Source organism: Scyliorhinus torazame, chromosome 13 (genome assembly GCF_047496885.1).
Source record: "Scyliorhinus torazame isolate Kashiwa2021f chromosome 13, sScyTor2.1, whole genome shotgun sequence".
NCBI lineage: Eukaryota > Metazoa > Chordata > Chondrichthyes > Carcharhiniformes > Scyliorhinidae > Scyliorhinus > Scyliorhinus torazame.
The window spans coordinates 173,747,688-173,765,315 of NC_092719.1; the positions used below are offsets into that span (position 1 = coordinate 173,747,688).

At 42.3% G+C, this 17,628-nt stretch overlaps 1 protein-coding gene across 9 annotated transcripts in view; it reads left to right on the forward strand.

The window, feature by feature from the left end:
- The window catches only part of LOC140388384 (ERC protein 2), a 1,175,365-nt gene that overhangs the window by 677,319 nt on the left and 480,418 nt on the right, over positions 1–17,628 (forward strand). For 8 of the 9 annotated variants that reach the window (XM_072472461.1, XM_072472462.1, XM_072472470.1 and 5 more), the window contains one exon: positions 3,971–4,102. The exons of the other annotated variant lie outside the window; for it this stretch is intronic. In XM_072472461.1, coding sequence (XP_072328562.1) covers positions 3,971–4,102 — 132 coding nt within the window. The remainder of the gene's footprint in view (positions 1–3,970; positions 4,103–17,628) is intronic. 9 annotated transcript variants of the gene reach the window in all.

Here is a 17,628-nt window from a genome sequence, read left to right on the forward strand (position 1 = left end):
TAAAACGGTTGAAAATGTTAGGGTTTATGCATTCAGGGACAAGTGGGTTTTTAACAACGTAATAGAGATAATTGCTTGTGCACAACCTCTGTAGCCCTGAAAAATTAATTCAACAAACATGGAGTATAATTCCCTCAGAAGAAAATTAAGTTGATTTAATTTTTTTTAAACTTTTCCAGTTTCTCTCTTAATTACTTTTTTAATCTCTTCTGTATATTCCAATCTTTATTTTGCTTCCTGTAACTTAAATGTAACTTACATTTCCTGTGTTTTACTAAATGGTTTAGACTCTGCAGCAAAGTGAGGATTCTTCAGTATGATTGATTGAAGACTCTTGCTGTGGCTTGCCCTATTCAGACACCACAAATTTATTTTAGAAGGCATCGCATTAAAACGATCACTGGAGGACTAGAAGCCTCCACTGATGAGTCTGGGCAACAGTATGCGACCTGAACAGCAGCAGATTTTCCTTTGCCATTTATAGCAAGATCCAGGCCCAATATGCGGCTTTCAAAAATTGAGAAATCTTTGCAAACATTGAATTGGTCACACAATCTGCTCAGGTATTTTTTGTACAAAAAATAGAAAGTTTTGAAATTGGAATCATGATTCTCCTGTCGACTTTATAACCAAGATTGACAGAGATTATGACTAATGAAATTAGCCTTAGTCAGAAATTAGCCACTCAGTGTGTGTGCAGTGGAAACATGCTCTGTCTCCGAGAACCACCGTCTTGCCTTGATGTGCGCACAGATAGGTATAATAACATTTCTTTGGATCAATTTGGGCTTTGTTTTGATAACCGAGCAATTCACAATATGTTGTAAATTTATATGGATATATCACCTTTAATGTGGAAAATAACTTTGATATACAAAGTCAGAAATGTTGCAAATCAGCTTGTGGATGTAAATGATGGTCCTCTACACTGTAGAGACTCCAACCACTAAATTAAGGGGAGGGGGGGGGGGGTGCTGTTTTGTGTAAAAATATGTGTTAGGAAATCGTTTTCATTTTTTATTAGCAGAGAGCATGATAGAATAAATTGCATTGAAATGCATGGCATTATTTCAACATGGTGACATTTTGATAAATAATGTGCAATTCTTCACACTCTCAATACAGGAAAAGCATGCTGCTGGAAAAATAATAATTCATCCTATTACCTATTTAAATTTTACAGCTTTTCCATGGATTCACTTTAAAATTTACAGAAATAAGCACATAAATAAATCTACTAAGCTAAGCAATCAAAGTCTTATGCTACAAGTGCACTTGAGAACTGAGTTTACCATATGTTTAGTCCACAATGTGGAATACACCTACATTTTAATGTGTGCAACTTAATTTTTAATTGATTTAATGTGAGCAATTATTGCTTACCGCCTTTAATGAAAACATGAATGTTTCTGTCCTACAGCAAACGGCAACATTTTTCATCTGTGTTGAATGTACAAAGACATATGGAATCTGAAGTAATTCTTCAGTTTGAAATATCCTGCAATCACATCTTTAAATAATTTATTTCAGTGTGATTGTGCAAACTTAAGCGTTCTTTTGAAGATGAGGCTGGTGGACAAAAGTAATGGAATAGATGTGTTCAGAGGAAATGTAGCAACATAAATAGAAAGGTGCTGGAAGGAGAGGAAATAAAGAGTCTATGTTTCAAATTGGTGATTGGTTGGAAGTGTGATTGAAAATATGATGAATACCATCGACCACAGTTCTTGGTATAGATGATTTTGATTTGGATATAAGCAGCATTATTGACAGTTACTGATAATGGGGAAAAAAACGTGAGAAAATATTGCAGTAGCCTTGAGAACTTGGATAGTTTAATGGAAATAGGGGATGATTGGCTAATGCAGTTTGGTACGAAAAATAATGATTTGGGAGGAAAAAAGCATGGTATTATCCGCTTAGAATTGCTGAAAGGTATGGTATTAGAGATTTCAAATACGCAATTCCGTAAAAATATAGGTGTATGTAGATCAGTAATGGACAGCCTAGGCTAGCCAGTGGGCCGCAATGGTGGCCCTCCTTCATCTTGGGCATGTTCACTAACTATGACCCTTGAATAAGTATGAATACATTTAATACACACCAAATATTAAGTTATAGAAAGTACTCAATCATTCAAATATTAATATAACTGTCATCAACTTCAAGTGGTAAAAACAAAATAAGTATTTGCGCTTGATTGGATGCCGAGGGAGCGCACTGCTCTCGCAGTCAATGTGCACGCACTTCACTTCACGTGCCATTGCTCTACGTGCATATTACCTCACTTATACCTGGAGGAAAAAAGCTACGCAGATGGAAACCCATGGAATGTGTCAAATCTGTGCATGGGCAACAGTCAACAAAATGTCTCGTAGGCCAAACACAGAACCCAATGGGGCTGCATGTGGGCCCCGGGCCTCCGGTTGCCCACCACTGATGTATATATTGCCATTTCAAAGGCCAGTAGTATTTTGCATTTTTAAATCCTGGACTATGGAGTATGAGGATGACCAGGAACAATACATTTGTTGCAAGGCAATCATTATGCTGCAGAGTACAGTGTACATTTTGGGCACCCCACTATAGAGAATGTATGGTGTCCAGAGATCAAGATGGATGCCCACAAGCCAATGTAAGGTAATGAGGTGAATTACAAGGTAGTTCCACTGCAGCAGAGATGGTGAGAGGAAATTTAATAAGGCCTTTTTAAATTATGATGAGCTTTCATGGGGCAAATGGTAACTTTTCTTTGTTTGGGAATTAAGTGAAGGTGAATCATCAATTTAAATCTTCATGAGGAGATAGAGGAGTTGGCCTAAAAAAATTAAAGCAGGACTATGGGGAGAAAGTAGCATGGTGAAATTTATTTTAGATTGCTCTAGCCAAGAGTTAGTATGGACACTGGCTGAATAGCTTCATTCTGACTAGTTATTTGGTGTGGCTGATCAGCATGAGGCTGATGAGCATTTTTAAAATGTATATATTAAGGGTAGTTTAAATATATGTGATATATATATATATTCTTTGAACATTAAATTTAAATACAAAATTACATTATAAGGTTCTAAATGAACTATTTCATTAAATTTATCACACGTAAAGTACAAAATTGTTCCATCACATAATTTGGTTTGACTTTGAAATCATAATTGCACTCCTTTCTTCAAAAGTACAATGCTGACTAGTGCTAAGTTTGCATAATATCTCTCTGCTTTTATCATTCTGTTTTAGACTGCATTAAAAATCTCAGTTTAAAAATAGTCTGTCGAAAAGCCTATATTTGTTTCACCAACGTGCTGCAAAACTCTGAAAATACCTGCATTGTCAGGTTCCACATATGGGTTTAAAATTGGTCCTTCAGTACTGCAACGGATAACACGTTCACTGTTGATTTTAGTGAATTAAATTGCTAGCCTGCTGTCAAATTCAATTTGTATGTTGGATAACCAGCACACAGCGTCCCTGTGTGACCAGCCAGTTCCAACAACAGCTTATGTATCTTTTATTTGTTTTTGTTTTGTTTTCACTTATAGTTGTGAAAAGAACCATTTTCAGAAATTAGGAGCCTACAGATCCTTACCGTTTCATGACTTGATTAACTTTCGTCTTATGTGTACCATTTTTCAATGTCTAGCCTATAAACCAACAGTTCCATACTTTAGACTGAATTGGCCCTCTCTTAACCTTTTTTAATTGCAGGTTTACCTTTATACTCATCTTACATTTACAGATGAGCGGTAGAAAGTTGAAAATTCCAGGGCAGAACCATTAATCAGTGCTGTGTTTAATGCATATGAAATAATATTTTTGGTAGATTGTGATAATTTACCTTTTTTTATCATTTCAGATTTGATCCTGATATTTTAATGAGTAGAGTTGCTCCATGGAATTGTTCGGAGAACGTACTAACAATCTATTGCAGTTATCCATTGGAATAATATTCCATAGTTTTCCTGCTTTTTCCCAGGAATCAGTGCAACAGAAAGACGAGAGAATTGAGGAGCTGGAAGAAGCTCTGCGTGAGAGTGTGCAGATAACTGCAGAGAGAGAAGTGATTCTCGCCCAGGAAGAAACTTCTAGATCTTCTGCAGAGAAACAGGTCTGCATGAGAGAACTTGTTTTCACTCTTTGCCCTCCATGGCTTAATGTCAGGGGACATTCAATGGCTCTTTAACTCCCCCCACTAACCCTCCCCCCCCCTCTCTCCACCTTCCCATTGTGTGATTTTTTTTTTCTCTTAAGAAAATGTTTCATTAATTTTAAATACCTGTAACATCTTTCACTTCTGAGAAAGGGTTCCAAATCTTAAATGCAACTTGTGTTGGCTAGACAGATGTGACCAGACTTGCTCAATGTTTACAGCATTCTCTGTTTCCTCGTCTTATTTCCAGCCTTTACAATATTATGCTTTCTGACCCTTCCCAAAACTATAGCTAAGATTATGTATCCCATCTGGTTCAATATTATAATTAGATTAAAACTTTATTTCACAAAGATTTCACAAATCTTTCTTTGGAGAGTGTAGCTTAATTGTACCTGTTTTGACAGCATGCAAATAATTGTCAATGCCAAAGGCAGCTTTACATGCACAGTGCTAGATTTTCTTTTCGTAAAGTATAATTTTTGTTACTAAATTGCAGTACTTAATTCTGTCCTAAACCACTATCACTAGACAAAGAATGCACCCTGAAGATTTGCTCAGTAAATGATTGATAGAGAGCACAAGATGGCAACTTGGATGGAGGTGTTTGCCTCTCTATCTTAAGGATGTGTCTGCCATCTGCTTCAGGCCTTCCGATATGGCATAATGAGAGGTACAGTTCTCTCTCTAATTAAAGAACTCGTGCTCTGCCATCTATGGGCAGAATCCTTTCAAGCTTCATGCAAGTGCCATTTTTGTTCACCTTTAGTTGAATCTTCCATTGTATTTTAATTTGAGCAACCAACCAAAATGCTTCATTTTGAGAGAACTTTAACTAGATTACTGTTTCGTTTTAAAAACTGCAATTATCCTTGCATATTGTTACATTCTAATCATGGAAATATTCTTTATTGTTTGTGTATTATCTCTGTTGTTATGTTCCAAACTCAGAACCATGGAAACATAGTCTACAGGTATTTCCATAAGATCCCATACCTTCAATGTCACCATACTTGTTATCCATCATAAAACCAGTGATTGTTCCCTGACAAAAACCTAAAGTTCTTTCATGTCCTGTATTTTTCATTCTCTGTATCTTTCAGCCAGGCTTCATGTAATAATAATAAGCATGGAGCCAGGCAGATAACTTTTTTCAAGATTAATGCTACAAGGTCTCGGCTAGTGCCACCTATATTCAGTAGCTCTTCTTCCTCTCCTCACTTTACAGAGACACTGTAAAGAGTATAAACTCTCAATTTTTACACCACGATTAATCAAAACATACTTGAATAATGTAAAGAAAATATTTCTGTTACACAGCTTCAGGTTATGAAGTTGAAGTATTGCTCTTATTGTTTGTTCAGTCACTCAAGTTTCATGATTTTCGCATGAGGAAATTACTTGTTATGTCATATAAACTCTTCAATTTTTTTCAGACAAAATGAAATTTGCCGTCTTAATGGTCTAAGCAACCAAATTATGCAGTATAAATCTTGATGTAATCGAAGACCAGCTCAGGTCACTAAAGAAGTTCTGATTATAAGAGGTTTAATTGGTCGAATATGGAAAATAGTCACATTAAGAATAAATCCAAATTGAGAATGTTAGATCAGGAAATATAGAACAGCGAAGCCAAGTGACCTATTGTAAAACCATTCCACTATTTTTGGGAGATATTAGATTGACACAGATGGCTAAAATGGCAATTATAGTAATGATCTCTTTGCTATGGACCTGCAGTATATGCTGTTGAGTGAATCAGCTGCATATCTACTAAAGAAGCAGGTTTCAAATCTCTTATAACTGTCTATAATTTTTCCCTTGTAATTGCATTTCTGCTTTTACATCCAAACCCCTGGTACTTGTATCATGTGTGATTGTATGAGTAGAAAATGTAATCACGCATTTCTGTTCTTGATTTTATCTATTTACAATTGCATGCCCTCTCTAAAACTAACCATATCAGATTTACAATGTGACTGTTGGTATAATATGTGTGAATATCTTGACCAAGGGCAAACATGCATTGGGAACACCAGTGTGTGATTCAAACCTTGTTGAGTGTTCCAGGTATCTCTTTGACTCTTGCACTTCTTGGTCTTTTGTTCATCTTCATCCACATGGAAATGATGTGTTTGGACCCACATGTGACTGTAGGACTGCTAACAAAACCTTTAAACTAACTTTTTGATTTCTTCCAGTTGCCTTAAGTTCCTTCTCTATTTTCTTCTTACTTTGTTCCACTGATGTGTAGCTTGTCAACAAGTCTCCGCAGTATTAATTGAAGGTTAACTTTAATTATTTTATTCTTTAGGCCCATTGACTTGCTAAGCTGTTCAATCCAAATGGTGATTTCACAGTTGCGTCCTATGCTGATTAAGCCACCCACTTAATTAAAAAATGCATGCAACTCTCATTTCTGTTTCTGCTTTGTCATGCTTGCTTTACATGTAGTTTTGTGGTGGAGGTGTTCAAATAATGAATAATCTTGCAGTCCGACAATTCTGAAAATACCTTCATTAAGTTAAATCAAGTAACTATATTTTATCATTGTGATTAAGTTATACTGCTGCCTGTTCTAAAACCTGAAGTAAAACAATGAAGCTAGTATGTTTCAGGGTGGGATGGGGTTTTGGGGCGAGTGGTTGTGCTGTTTGTGGGCAGCAAGTAGTGGTGGTTGACAGGATATGGAAGGAGACATGTTGATCGGCAAACCTGCATGCTGCTGCTGCGTGACGAACAGAGGGATTTCAGATTACCGACGACAGCTCCATATTGGAGGTTAGACTTCTACCATACCCTGGCGGGATTAACTTCCTACCCAGTGCGCACAAGTGGAATTCTGGCAGCAGGAGGCTGCTACCTCGGGCATACAAAACTGTTGCCGACATGAAGAGGTTGGGGGCATGTGCCCTGAGGGAACCATGATCAAAGATTGGGGGTGGGGTGGAGGCAGAGAAGACGCACCTTCTGGCACACAAGAAATCCCAAATCTTTTAAAATACCTCTTTTTTTTTTTCTGGGCCTTTTCTCACCTGGATTCACTTCATGACTGGGTTGAGCATGAGCTGGTATCATGATTTGAGTTGGGCCAAAAGACATAATTATATCATTAAATTAACCAACATCTCCACCGTTGGAGAGGGAGAAGTGGTGTGGTGGAAGAGGGGGGAGTAGGATGCTTTCCTTGATGCCTGCAGTTTAAAACTGCAGATGATCAGATTGGGGCATCAGACTTTAGAAAATAAGCCCTGCTCCTTTTTGACCAGCCCTAAGACCCTCTCCCCATCACCACTCCATGATTTCAGTGCTGGAGGATGGAGCTGAAATTCTTTGACTAGTGTTTATTTTTTTAAAATTTAAAGTACCCAATTCTTTTTTCTTCCAATTAAGGGGCAATTTAGTGTGGCCACATACCCTGCACATCCTTTTCATTGTGAGACCCCATGTAGGCACGGGGAGAATGTGCAAACTACACACGGACTCTGACCTGGAGCCAGGATCAAACCTGGGTCCTCGGCACCGTGAGGCAGCAGTGCTAACCACTGTGCCACACTTTGACTCGTGTTTATGACAACGCTGAGTTTCGTAAGTTCATGATAAAAGTAGTGCTGATTCTCGACTTTGCATCAGTACTTTAGGACTTTATATTGGAGTTGCTACAATGTAGGCTTACTGTTTTCAGAAACACTGCTGTCTCTTGTCCAGGACTATGTGATGGCAATGAATGGCCACAGAAATGAATGTCTACCGAGTACTCCTCTACATTTGCCATTGGTTTCTTGAGCATTGAAGCATGCATATCTGAGGATTTTGTATTATTTTCCTACCTGGTCAGAGAGGGGCGGGGTTAAAGAATTAGTTTTAATATTTCTACAACTTTCAATTCTCCTTTTAAAGAAACATCAAAACAATTCTTTATAGTGTCATATCGGCACATATAGGCATTTGATCCATCATACCTGCCATGGCCTTTTAGAAACATAGAAAATACGAGCAGGAGAGGCCATTCAGCCCTTCGAGCCTGCTCAACCATTCAATATGATCATGGCTGATCATCTACCTCAATAGACTAATCCTGTTTTTCCCCCATATTCTTTGTTCCCCTTCGCCCCAAGTGCTGTACATGACTGCTTCTTGAAAACAATAGCAACATAGAAAAAGATATGTACTCAGTCCCATTTTCTTGCAAATCCAAAATGCTGTTTTCTTTTCTTTCTAAAATAGTTATATAATTCCATTTTGCCAACTGTTCTAGATTTCATTTCCAACATTTCTAGTAAGGCATTCCATGTCTTCAAGCTCCCTCTGTATAATTAAACAAAAAATCTCTTAATGCTTCCCTTTGTTATTTTGGTGATGATCTTAAATTCTTGCCTTTGCATTACTGACTCTATAACCAGTGAAAATTGTTTTTCCGGATTTACATTGTCAAAATCTCATCATTTTAAACATCTTTATCTGATTGCTTTTTAACCTTCTGATGAAAAGAGCCCTAGTTTCTCTGGTTTCTCCTCATAACTGAAACCTCTCAACCCATAGTACCATTGTAGTAAATCTCATCAATGTCCTTTCCATGGCCTCAACTAATAACTTTATGTAAACCAAGCAAAACTCGATCAACACTCTCACCGTAGACAAACGATATATGTAAATGTTTGACATTTGTTCTTTGCTTTTATACTCTATAGCCTTTTTTGCAAAATGTAGACTCTCTTATGAATTTTAACAGCTTTTATAACTAGTCCTTTGACTTTTAAATGTTTAGCTGAGAACCGAACTCTGCTTTTTTTAAGCTGTTACTAATCCGTGCTCTTATTCTTCAGGATGCTATCAGTTGGAAATTTTTGATATCTGTCCAATCTACTAACTTTTGTTTGCCTTCCTGAAGTTGCGTACAATTTTCTTCACAGTTAAATACGCTTGCTACTTCTGTGCGCTCTGTGTGGTTTGATATTGTGCCCTCATTCCCAAGTTCAAATTGTTTTATTTTGTATCTAGAGATGAGCAGTGGTCCCAATACTGAACTAAGGATCACAACTGTTTTGAATCCATCAATTGAGAAAAATATTCTTTTACTTGTTACCTTTATTTCATCCCTTTAACCAACTTCCTGCTCATACAACATCCATTTTCTTTGTCAATTTTAATCCCTGATTATCGCCTCCCTTTTTGATGTTGATGTTGAACTTTGTGAAGTGGTTTTGGACATCTGAAGACATAAAAAGCTCTACCTAAGTGCAGATTATTTCTTCTAGGTGTCTGCTCAATGATCAATTTAAATAGCTTGTTTACATTAACTGAACATGACGCTTTCACTCTTATAGAGCTCTTACCTTTGTACTCCTCTCTAAGCCGTGTAACTAACCTCTGTGCATTCTGCTCGGTCTCCTGAGTGGCTGACATGGAATTTCTTTACAGTAGTGAATTGACAAATCTGTTAATTTATTGACATATTTCAGCACTGTCCTCTCTCACCAAGATGCGATTATGATAATACATTACCTCTGTGTGCAGGCGGTAACACATCCTGCTTTTCTCAATTTTCCATGTCAAAGATTACCAATGTTTTCATGGCTGCTGCTGCAAAGGTTTTCACACTTTTTATTGAGTGGAATGTTACACACTCCACAGCTGGATTAATGATCATCTAACCATCTATGCCAGTTATGCAACTGCTGTGATCCTGTAGGCTTACTATCATGATTGGTAATTTATTTTACTGCTAATTAATCGGATTGTTTGGAATTGTGGCCAGGATTTTTAGGATGGAGGGGTTTCGGTGGAAAGCACATCCCCGCCGACTCTGCCTGCCTCGCAGGATTTCACGCTCTAATGAGCATTCATTGTCTGCAAACGTGACTTCGACCCACACTCGAGAGGAAATTTAGCCTCGGAGAGCTGCTGGCCAATCTGATGGGCCAGGTGGCAGCTCTCTAGTTCCTGCAGTGGGCAGGACTGACACTGCAAACAGTCCTTGGAGCCCAGTTCCTGGGATTCCAGCAAAAGATCTCTTTAACGGGTTATGTTTAGGGGAGGCCTGGGGGTGTGGCGAGTGGGGCACTGAGGTGTCAGAAGGTGGAGACTGAGGGGGTGACGTGTGACATGATATGCACTCATGTACATAATGAGATACAGACAGGCAATGACAGACACCCAGTACAGCCAATCAACACAAAGGACAGAACACAACCAATCACCAGGCAGAACAATAGAGGATGGTCTCCCACTCTAAAACACACAAGGCATCAGCACTCTGCCGCTTTCCACTGGTGACAACTGTAGTGACAATCAGGGTATATATATCAATTAGCACCTTCTACACGTGGCTCAGAGCTAGTCTGGTCTTGTTAGTTATAACGAGCACGCTTAGATTAGTAGAGTGTCAAACCCACAGCGAACTGTGTGCACTGCTTAACAAGTTCAATAAAGCGTATTGAACCAACATTGCAGTTTGGAGTCTACTTTCAAGTACAACCGCATCCAGTTGCTGTCCGTGTTACCCCAGGGTGAATAACACGACATGGTACCAGTAGTCTACTTCCTCTAAGTGGCTTACCTCGAGTGATTCCGTGACGACCAGCAAGTGCCTTCCAGCGACATGCAGAAGATCCAGGCCCCTGCACAGCTATGGATCTTCGGCAATCTCAGCGCCAACTGGCGGGTCGTCATGCAAAGGTTCCTTCTCTACATTGAGGCCTTAGGCCTCGAGGATACGTCCGATGCCAGAAACATCGCGCTGCTCCTATCAACTGCGGGGGACCAAGCCATCCAGATTTTCAACTCGCTTAATTTTACCGACGGCCAGGACAAGACCAAATTCAAGACCGTTTTAGAGAAGTTCGACAGTCACTGTGAAGTCCAAACAAACGAGAGCTTTGAACGCTATGTCTTCCAGCAACGCCTTCAGGGTAAGGATGAACCTTTCCAATCCTTTCTAACACATCTCCGTATATTAGCGCAGTCTTGCAATTATGGTGACACCGCTGATTCCATCATCAGTGATCATATCGTGTTTGGGGTGCACTCCGATTCCTTGCGGGAGCAACTCCTCAAAATTAAGCACATGACCCTGCCAGTCACAATCGAGACGTGTATAGTGCATGAGCATGCGAGAAATCGGTACTCCCATCTGAAATCGGCAGAATGCGAAAAACTTGCCTCCCACGAGGCAGAGAGTGTACAGGCCATCGCTCGGATGCAGCGCCTCAGTATCGATGATAGCGGCCATTTCGCGCGCTTTTCCCGGGGCCCCACGCATGCGCAACACGAACGGGAGAATGAAGCGGCCGAAAACCAAACTGCGCAGGTGCGAATGTCGGCTGGCCGCACTGTGCATGTGCGACGATGCACGGAGCGTAACGACGTCAACGTCATGACATGCCCGAACTATGGCACCGCCCTCTTAAAGCGGCAATGCCCTACAAAAGGCAGCCGATGTTTAAATTGCGGGATGCCTGGACATTATGCAGCCTTGTGCAGGTCTGCACCACCAGTCAAGGGTCAGCGATCCCAATTTCAACGCAAGCGCATTTGATGTGTACAGCAAGGTTCATTGGATTCTGATCCTGGTTAGCACTACAGATCCAGAGGACGACTGCCTGGAGTCCCCCTATCATGTGGGCATCATCACTACATGTGAGTATGCCTCCTCAAATTCAGCAAGACGCCTATCTATCCTCAGTGTGGATTCCGCGGGCGAATGGCGTGCTGTCGTACACTTAAATCAATGCAGCATACAGTTCAAGCTGGACGCTGGTGCTTCTGCCAATCTCATCTCTCAAGCTGATTTTGACCGCATTAAAAAGCAACCCAAAATTCTTCCGCCAGCCTGCCAGCTCCTTGATTATAATGGCAATGCCATAACTGCACTAGGATCTTGTCATTTATTTGTCTCCAACAAGACCATCAATGCCACACTGCGATTCGAAATCGTCAAGCCTGATAAGGCATCCCTGCTTGGTGCCCATGCATGCCAGCTATTCAACCTCGTACAGCGAGTCCATGCAATGTCTTCTTTCAATGTGCATCTTCAGGCTGACATTGATGACATCCTTGCTCAATATCCGGATGTGTTTGATGGAATGGGTACTCAGCCATAGTGCTACAAGATCCTACTCAGGCCTGATGCCACGCCTGTAATCCATGCACCACGCTGGGTGCCGGAGTGGGTTCCAAAGTGACGGAACCGACTGACTGGGTCAGCTCGATGGTTTGTGTGAAGAAGCCCTCAGGAGAGTTGTGGATATGCATAGATCCCAAAGATCTTAACCAGAACATAATGCGGGAACACTACCCAATCCCGAAGCGGGAGGAACTGACCAGTGAGATGGCACATGCCAAATTCTTCACGAAGCTAGATGCATCACGTGGTTTCTGGCAGATACAACTGGACGAGTCCAACAGGAAGCTCTGCACGTTCAACACACCATTTGGCAGGTAGTGTTATAACCGTATGCCGTTCGGCATTGTCTCAGCCTCTGAAATCTTCCACAGGATCATGGAGCAGATGATGGAGGGCATTGAGGGTGTGCGTGTCTACGTAGATGATGTAATCATATGGTCCACGACCCCCGAGGAAACACATATCTCGTATCTCGTCTCAAACAAATCTTTCGACGGCCTCAAGCTGAACAAGGCCAAGTGCTCATTTGGCATGTCATCCATCAACTTCTTGGGCGACCAGATATCCCAGCAGGGTGTGCGACCAGATTCGGAGAAGGTCAAGGCCATTAACGCCATGAAGACCCCGGAAGACAAAAAGGCGGTACTACTCTTCCTCGGAATGGTGAACTTCTTGGGAAAATTAATTTCCAACGTGGCTTCACACACCACGGCTCTCAGGCATCTGGTGAAGAAGTCCACTGCATTCCAGTGGCTACCCACACATCAAGCAGAGTGGCTCGAGCTCAAAGCAAAGCCCACCACTGCTCAGGTACTAGCGTTTTTTGACCCGGACAGGGAAACAAAAATCTTCACGGACGCAAGCCAGGACAGCGTTGGTGTGGTGCTCCTCCAGAGCACTGACTCCTCGTCCTGGGCTCCAGTTGCTTATGCGTCAAGGGCCATGACTCCTACTGAACAGAGGTACGCCCAAATAGGAAAAGAGTGCCTGGGCCTCCTAACCGGCATTGTAAAGTTCCATGACTACATCTACGGTCTACCAACCTTGACAGTTGAGACTGACCACAGACCCTTGGTCCATATCATTCATAAGGACTTGAATGACATGACGCCCAGGTTTCAGCGCATTATCCTTCGACTCCGAAGGTACGATTTTGAGTTAGTATACACACCAGGCAAGGAGCTGATAATTGCGGATGCCCTGTCCCGCTCCATCACCTCGCCCTGTGATCAGGTTGACTTCATCCGCCAGATTGAGGCACAGGTGTAGCTGTGTGCCAGCAACCTCCTGGCCTCAGATGAAAGAGTGATCAGCATTCATGAAGAGACTGCCAAAGACCCTCTTCTGCAGCGTGGAATGCACCACCTTGCAAATGGCTGGCAAAAAGGGCAGTGCCCTCAGTTCTTTAATGTGAAGGACGACCTGACAGTCATCGAGGGGATCCTCCTCAAGCTAGATCGTATCGTTATTCCTCACAGTCTGCAGAGCTTAGTGCTCAAACAAATCCACGAGGGACACCTATGTGTCGAAAAGTGTAAGCGCAGGGCCTTGCAGGCTGTCAATTGGCCTGGAATCAGCCAGGACATATCCAACATGGTCCTCAATTGTCAGCGTTTCCAGCCTGCTCAAACAAAAGAAACACTCCAGCATAAGAACATAAGAACTAGGAGCAGGAGTAGGCCAGCTGGCCCCTCGAGTCTGCTCCACCATTCAATGAGATCATGGCTGATCTTTTGTGGACTCAACTCCACTTTCCGGCCCGAACACCATAACCCTTAATCCCTTTATTCTTCAAAAAACTATCTATCTTTATCTTAAAAACATTTAATGAAGGAGCCTCTACTGATTCACTGGGCAAGGAATTCCATAGATTCACAACCCTTTGGGTGAAGAAGTTCCTCCTAAACTCAGTCCTGAATCTACTTCCCCTTATTTTGAGGCTCTGCCCCCTAGTTCTGCTTTCACCCACCAGTGGAAACAACCTGCCCGCATCTATCCCATCTATTCCCTTCATAATTTTATATGTTTCTATAAGATCCCCCCTCATCCTTCTAAATTCCAACGAGTACAGTCCCAGTCTACTCAACCTCTCCTCGTAATCCAACCCCTTCAGCTCTGGGATTAACCTAGTGAATCTCCTCTGCACGCCCTCCAGTGCCAGTACGTCCTTTCTCAAGTAAGGAGACCAAAACTGAACACAATACTCCAGGTGTGGCCTCACTAACACCTTATACAATTGCAACATAACCTCCCTAGTCTTAAACTCCATCCCTCTAGCAATGAAGGACAAAATTCCATTTGCCTTCTTAATCACCTGTTGCACCTGTAAACCAACGTTTTGCGACTCATGCACTAGCACACCCAGGTCTCTCTGCACAGCAGCATGTTTTAATATTTTATCATTTAAATAATCCCTTTTGCTGTTATTCCTACCAAAATGGATAACCTCACATTTGTCAACATTGTATTCCATCTGCCAGACCCTAGCCCATTCACTTAGCCTATCCAAATCCCTCTGCAGACTTCCAGTATCCTCTGCACTTTTTGCTTTACCACTTATCTTGGTGTCGTCTGCAAACTTGGACACATTGCCCTTGGTCCCCAACTCCAAATCATCTATGTAAATTGTGAACAGTGATCCAACACTGATCCCTGAGGGCCACCACTAGCTACTGATTGCCAACCAGAGAAACACCCATTAATCCCCACTCTTTGCTTTCTATTAATTAACCAATCCTCTATTCATGCTACTACTTTCCCCTTAATGCCATGCATCTTTATCTTATGCAGCAACCTTTTGTGTGGCACCTTGTCAAAGGCTTTCTGGAAATCGGATATACCACATCCATTGGCTCCCCATTATCTACCGCAGTAGTAATGTCCTCAAAATTTCCACTAAATTAGTTAGGCACGACCTGCCCTTTATGAACCCATGCTGCGTCTGCCCAATGGGACAATTTCCATCCAGATGCCTCGCTATTTCTTCCTTGATGATAAATTCCAGCATCTTCCCTACTACCGAAGTTAAGCTCACTGGCCTATAATTACCCGCTTTCTGCCTACCTCCTTTTTTAAACAGTGGTGTCACGTTTGCTAATTTCCAATCTGCCGGGACCACCCCAGAGTCTAGTGAATTTTGGTAAATTATCACTAGTGCATTTGCAATTTCCCTAGCCATCTCTTTTAGCACTCTGGGATGCATTCCATCAGGGCCAGGAGACTTGTCTACCTTTAGCCCCATTAGCTTGCCGATCACTACCTCCTTGGTGATAACAATCCTCTCAAGGTCCTCACCTGTCGCAGCCTCATTTCCATCAGTCACTGGCATGTTACCAGCTGGCAGAGGTATTCACGGACATCTTTAACCTGTCCCTACTCCACTCCGAGGTCCCCACCTGCTTCAAGAAGACCACCATAATACCGGTACCAAAGAAGAACCAGGCAATGTGCCTCAACGACTACCGTCCAGTGGCCCTGACTTCAGTCGTAATGAAGTGCTTCGAGAGGTTGATCATGAAGCGCATCACCTCCATACTCCCAGAACGCCTTGATCCACTGCAATTCGCATACTGCTGCAACCGGTCTACATCAAACACCATTTCCCTGGCCCTACACATGCCTAGAGCATCTCGAAAACAAGGACTCCTACATTAGACTCTTATTTATTGACTACAGCTCCGCTTTCAACACCACAATCCCAGCCAAGCTCACATTAAAGCTCCAAAACCTAGGACTTGGCTCCCCGCTCTGCAACTGGATCCTCGATTTTCTGACCAACAGACCACAATCAGTAAGAATGAACAACAACACCTCCTCCACAATAGTCCTCAACACCGGCGCCCCGCAAGGCTGCGTACTTAGCCCCCTACTCTACTCCCTGTACACACACGACTGCGTGGCAAAACTTGGTTCCAACTCCATCTACAAGTTTGCTGACGATACGACCATAGTGGGCCGGATCTCGAATAACGATGAGTCCGAATACAGGAGGGAGATAGAGAACCTAGTGGAGTGGTGTAGCAACAACAATCTCTCCCTCAATGCCAGCAAAACTAAAGAGCTGGTAATTGACTTCAGGTAACAAAGTACTGTACACACCCCTGTCAGCATCAACGGGGCCGAGGTGGAGATGGTTCGCAGTTTCAAATTCCTAGGGGTGCACATATCCAAAAATCTGTCCTGGTCCACCCACGTCGACACTACCACCAAGAAAGCACAACAGCGCCTATACTTCCTCAGGAAACTGAGGAAATTCGGCATGTCCACATTGACTCTTACCAACTTTTACAGATTCACCATAGAAAGCATCCTGTCGGGCTGCATCACAGCCTGGTATGGCAACTGCTCGGCCCAGGACCGCAAGAAACTTCAGAGAGTCGTGAACACCGCCCAGTCCATCACACGAACCTGCCTCCCATCCATTGACTCCATCTACACCTCCCGCTGCCTGGGGAAAGCGGGCAGTATAATCAAAGATCCCTCTCACCCGGCTTACTCACTCTTCCAACTTCTTCCATCGGGCAGGAGATACAGAAGTCTGAGAACACGCTTCAAAAAACTCAAAAAACGCTTCTTCCCCACTGTTACCAGACTCCTAAATGACCCTCTTATGGACTGACTTCATTAACACTACACCCTGTATGCTTCATCCGATGCCAGTGCTTATGTAGTTACATTGTGTATGTTGTGTTGCCCTATTATGTATTTTCTTTTATTCCCTTTTCTTCTCATGTACTTTATGATCTGTTGAGCTGCTCGCAGAAAAATACTTTTCACTGTACCTCGGTACACGTGACAATAAACAAATCCAATCCAGTCCAATCCAATCCAATCCACTGTGAAGACCGACCCAAAAAACCTGTTCAGTTCCTCAGCCATTTCCTCATCTCCCATTATTAAATCTCCCTTCTCATCCTCTAAAGGACCAATATTTACCTTAGCCACTCTTTTTTGTTTTATATATTTCATAGATTTCATAGAATTTACAGTGCAGAAGGAGGCCATTCGGCCCATCGAGTCTGCACCGGCTCTTGGAAAGAGCACCCTACCCAAGGTCCACACCTCCACCCTATCCCCATAACCCAGTAACCCCACCCAACACTAAGGGCAATTTTGGACACTAAGGGCAATTTATCATGGCCAATCCACCTAACCTGCACATCTTTGGACTGTGGGAGGAAACCGGAGCACCCGGCGAAAACCCACGCACATACGGGGAGGATGTGCAGACTCCGCACAGACAGTGACCCAAGTCGGAATCGAACCGGGGACCCTGGAGCTGTGAAGTAATTGTACTATCCACAATGCTACCGTGCTGCCCTTCCCATTTGTAGAAACTTTTACTATCTGTTTTTATATT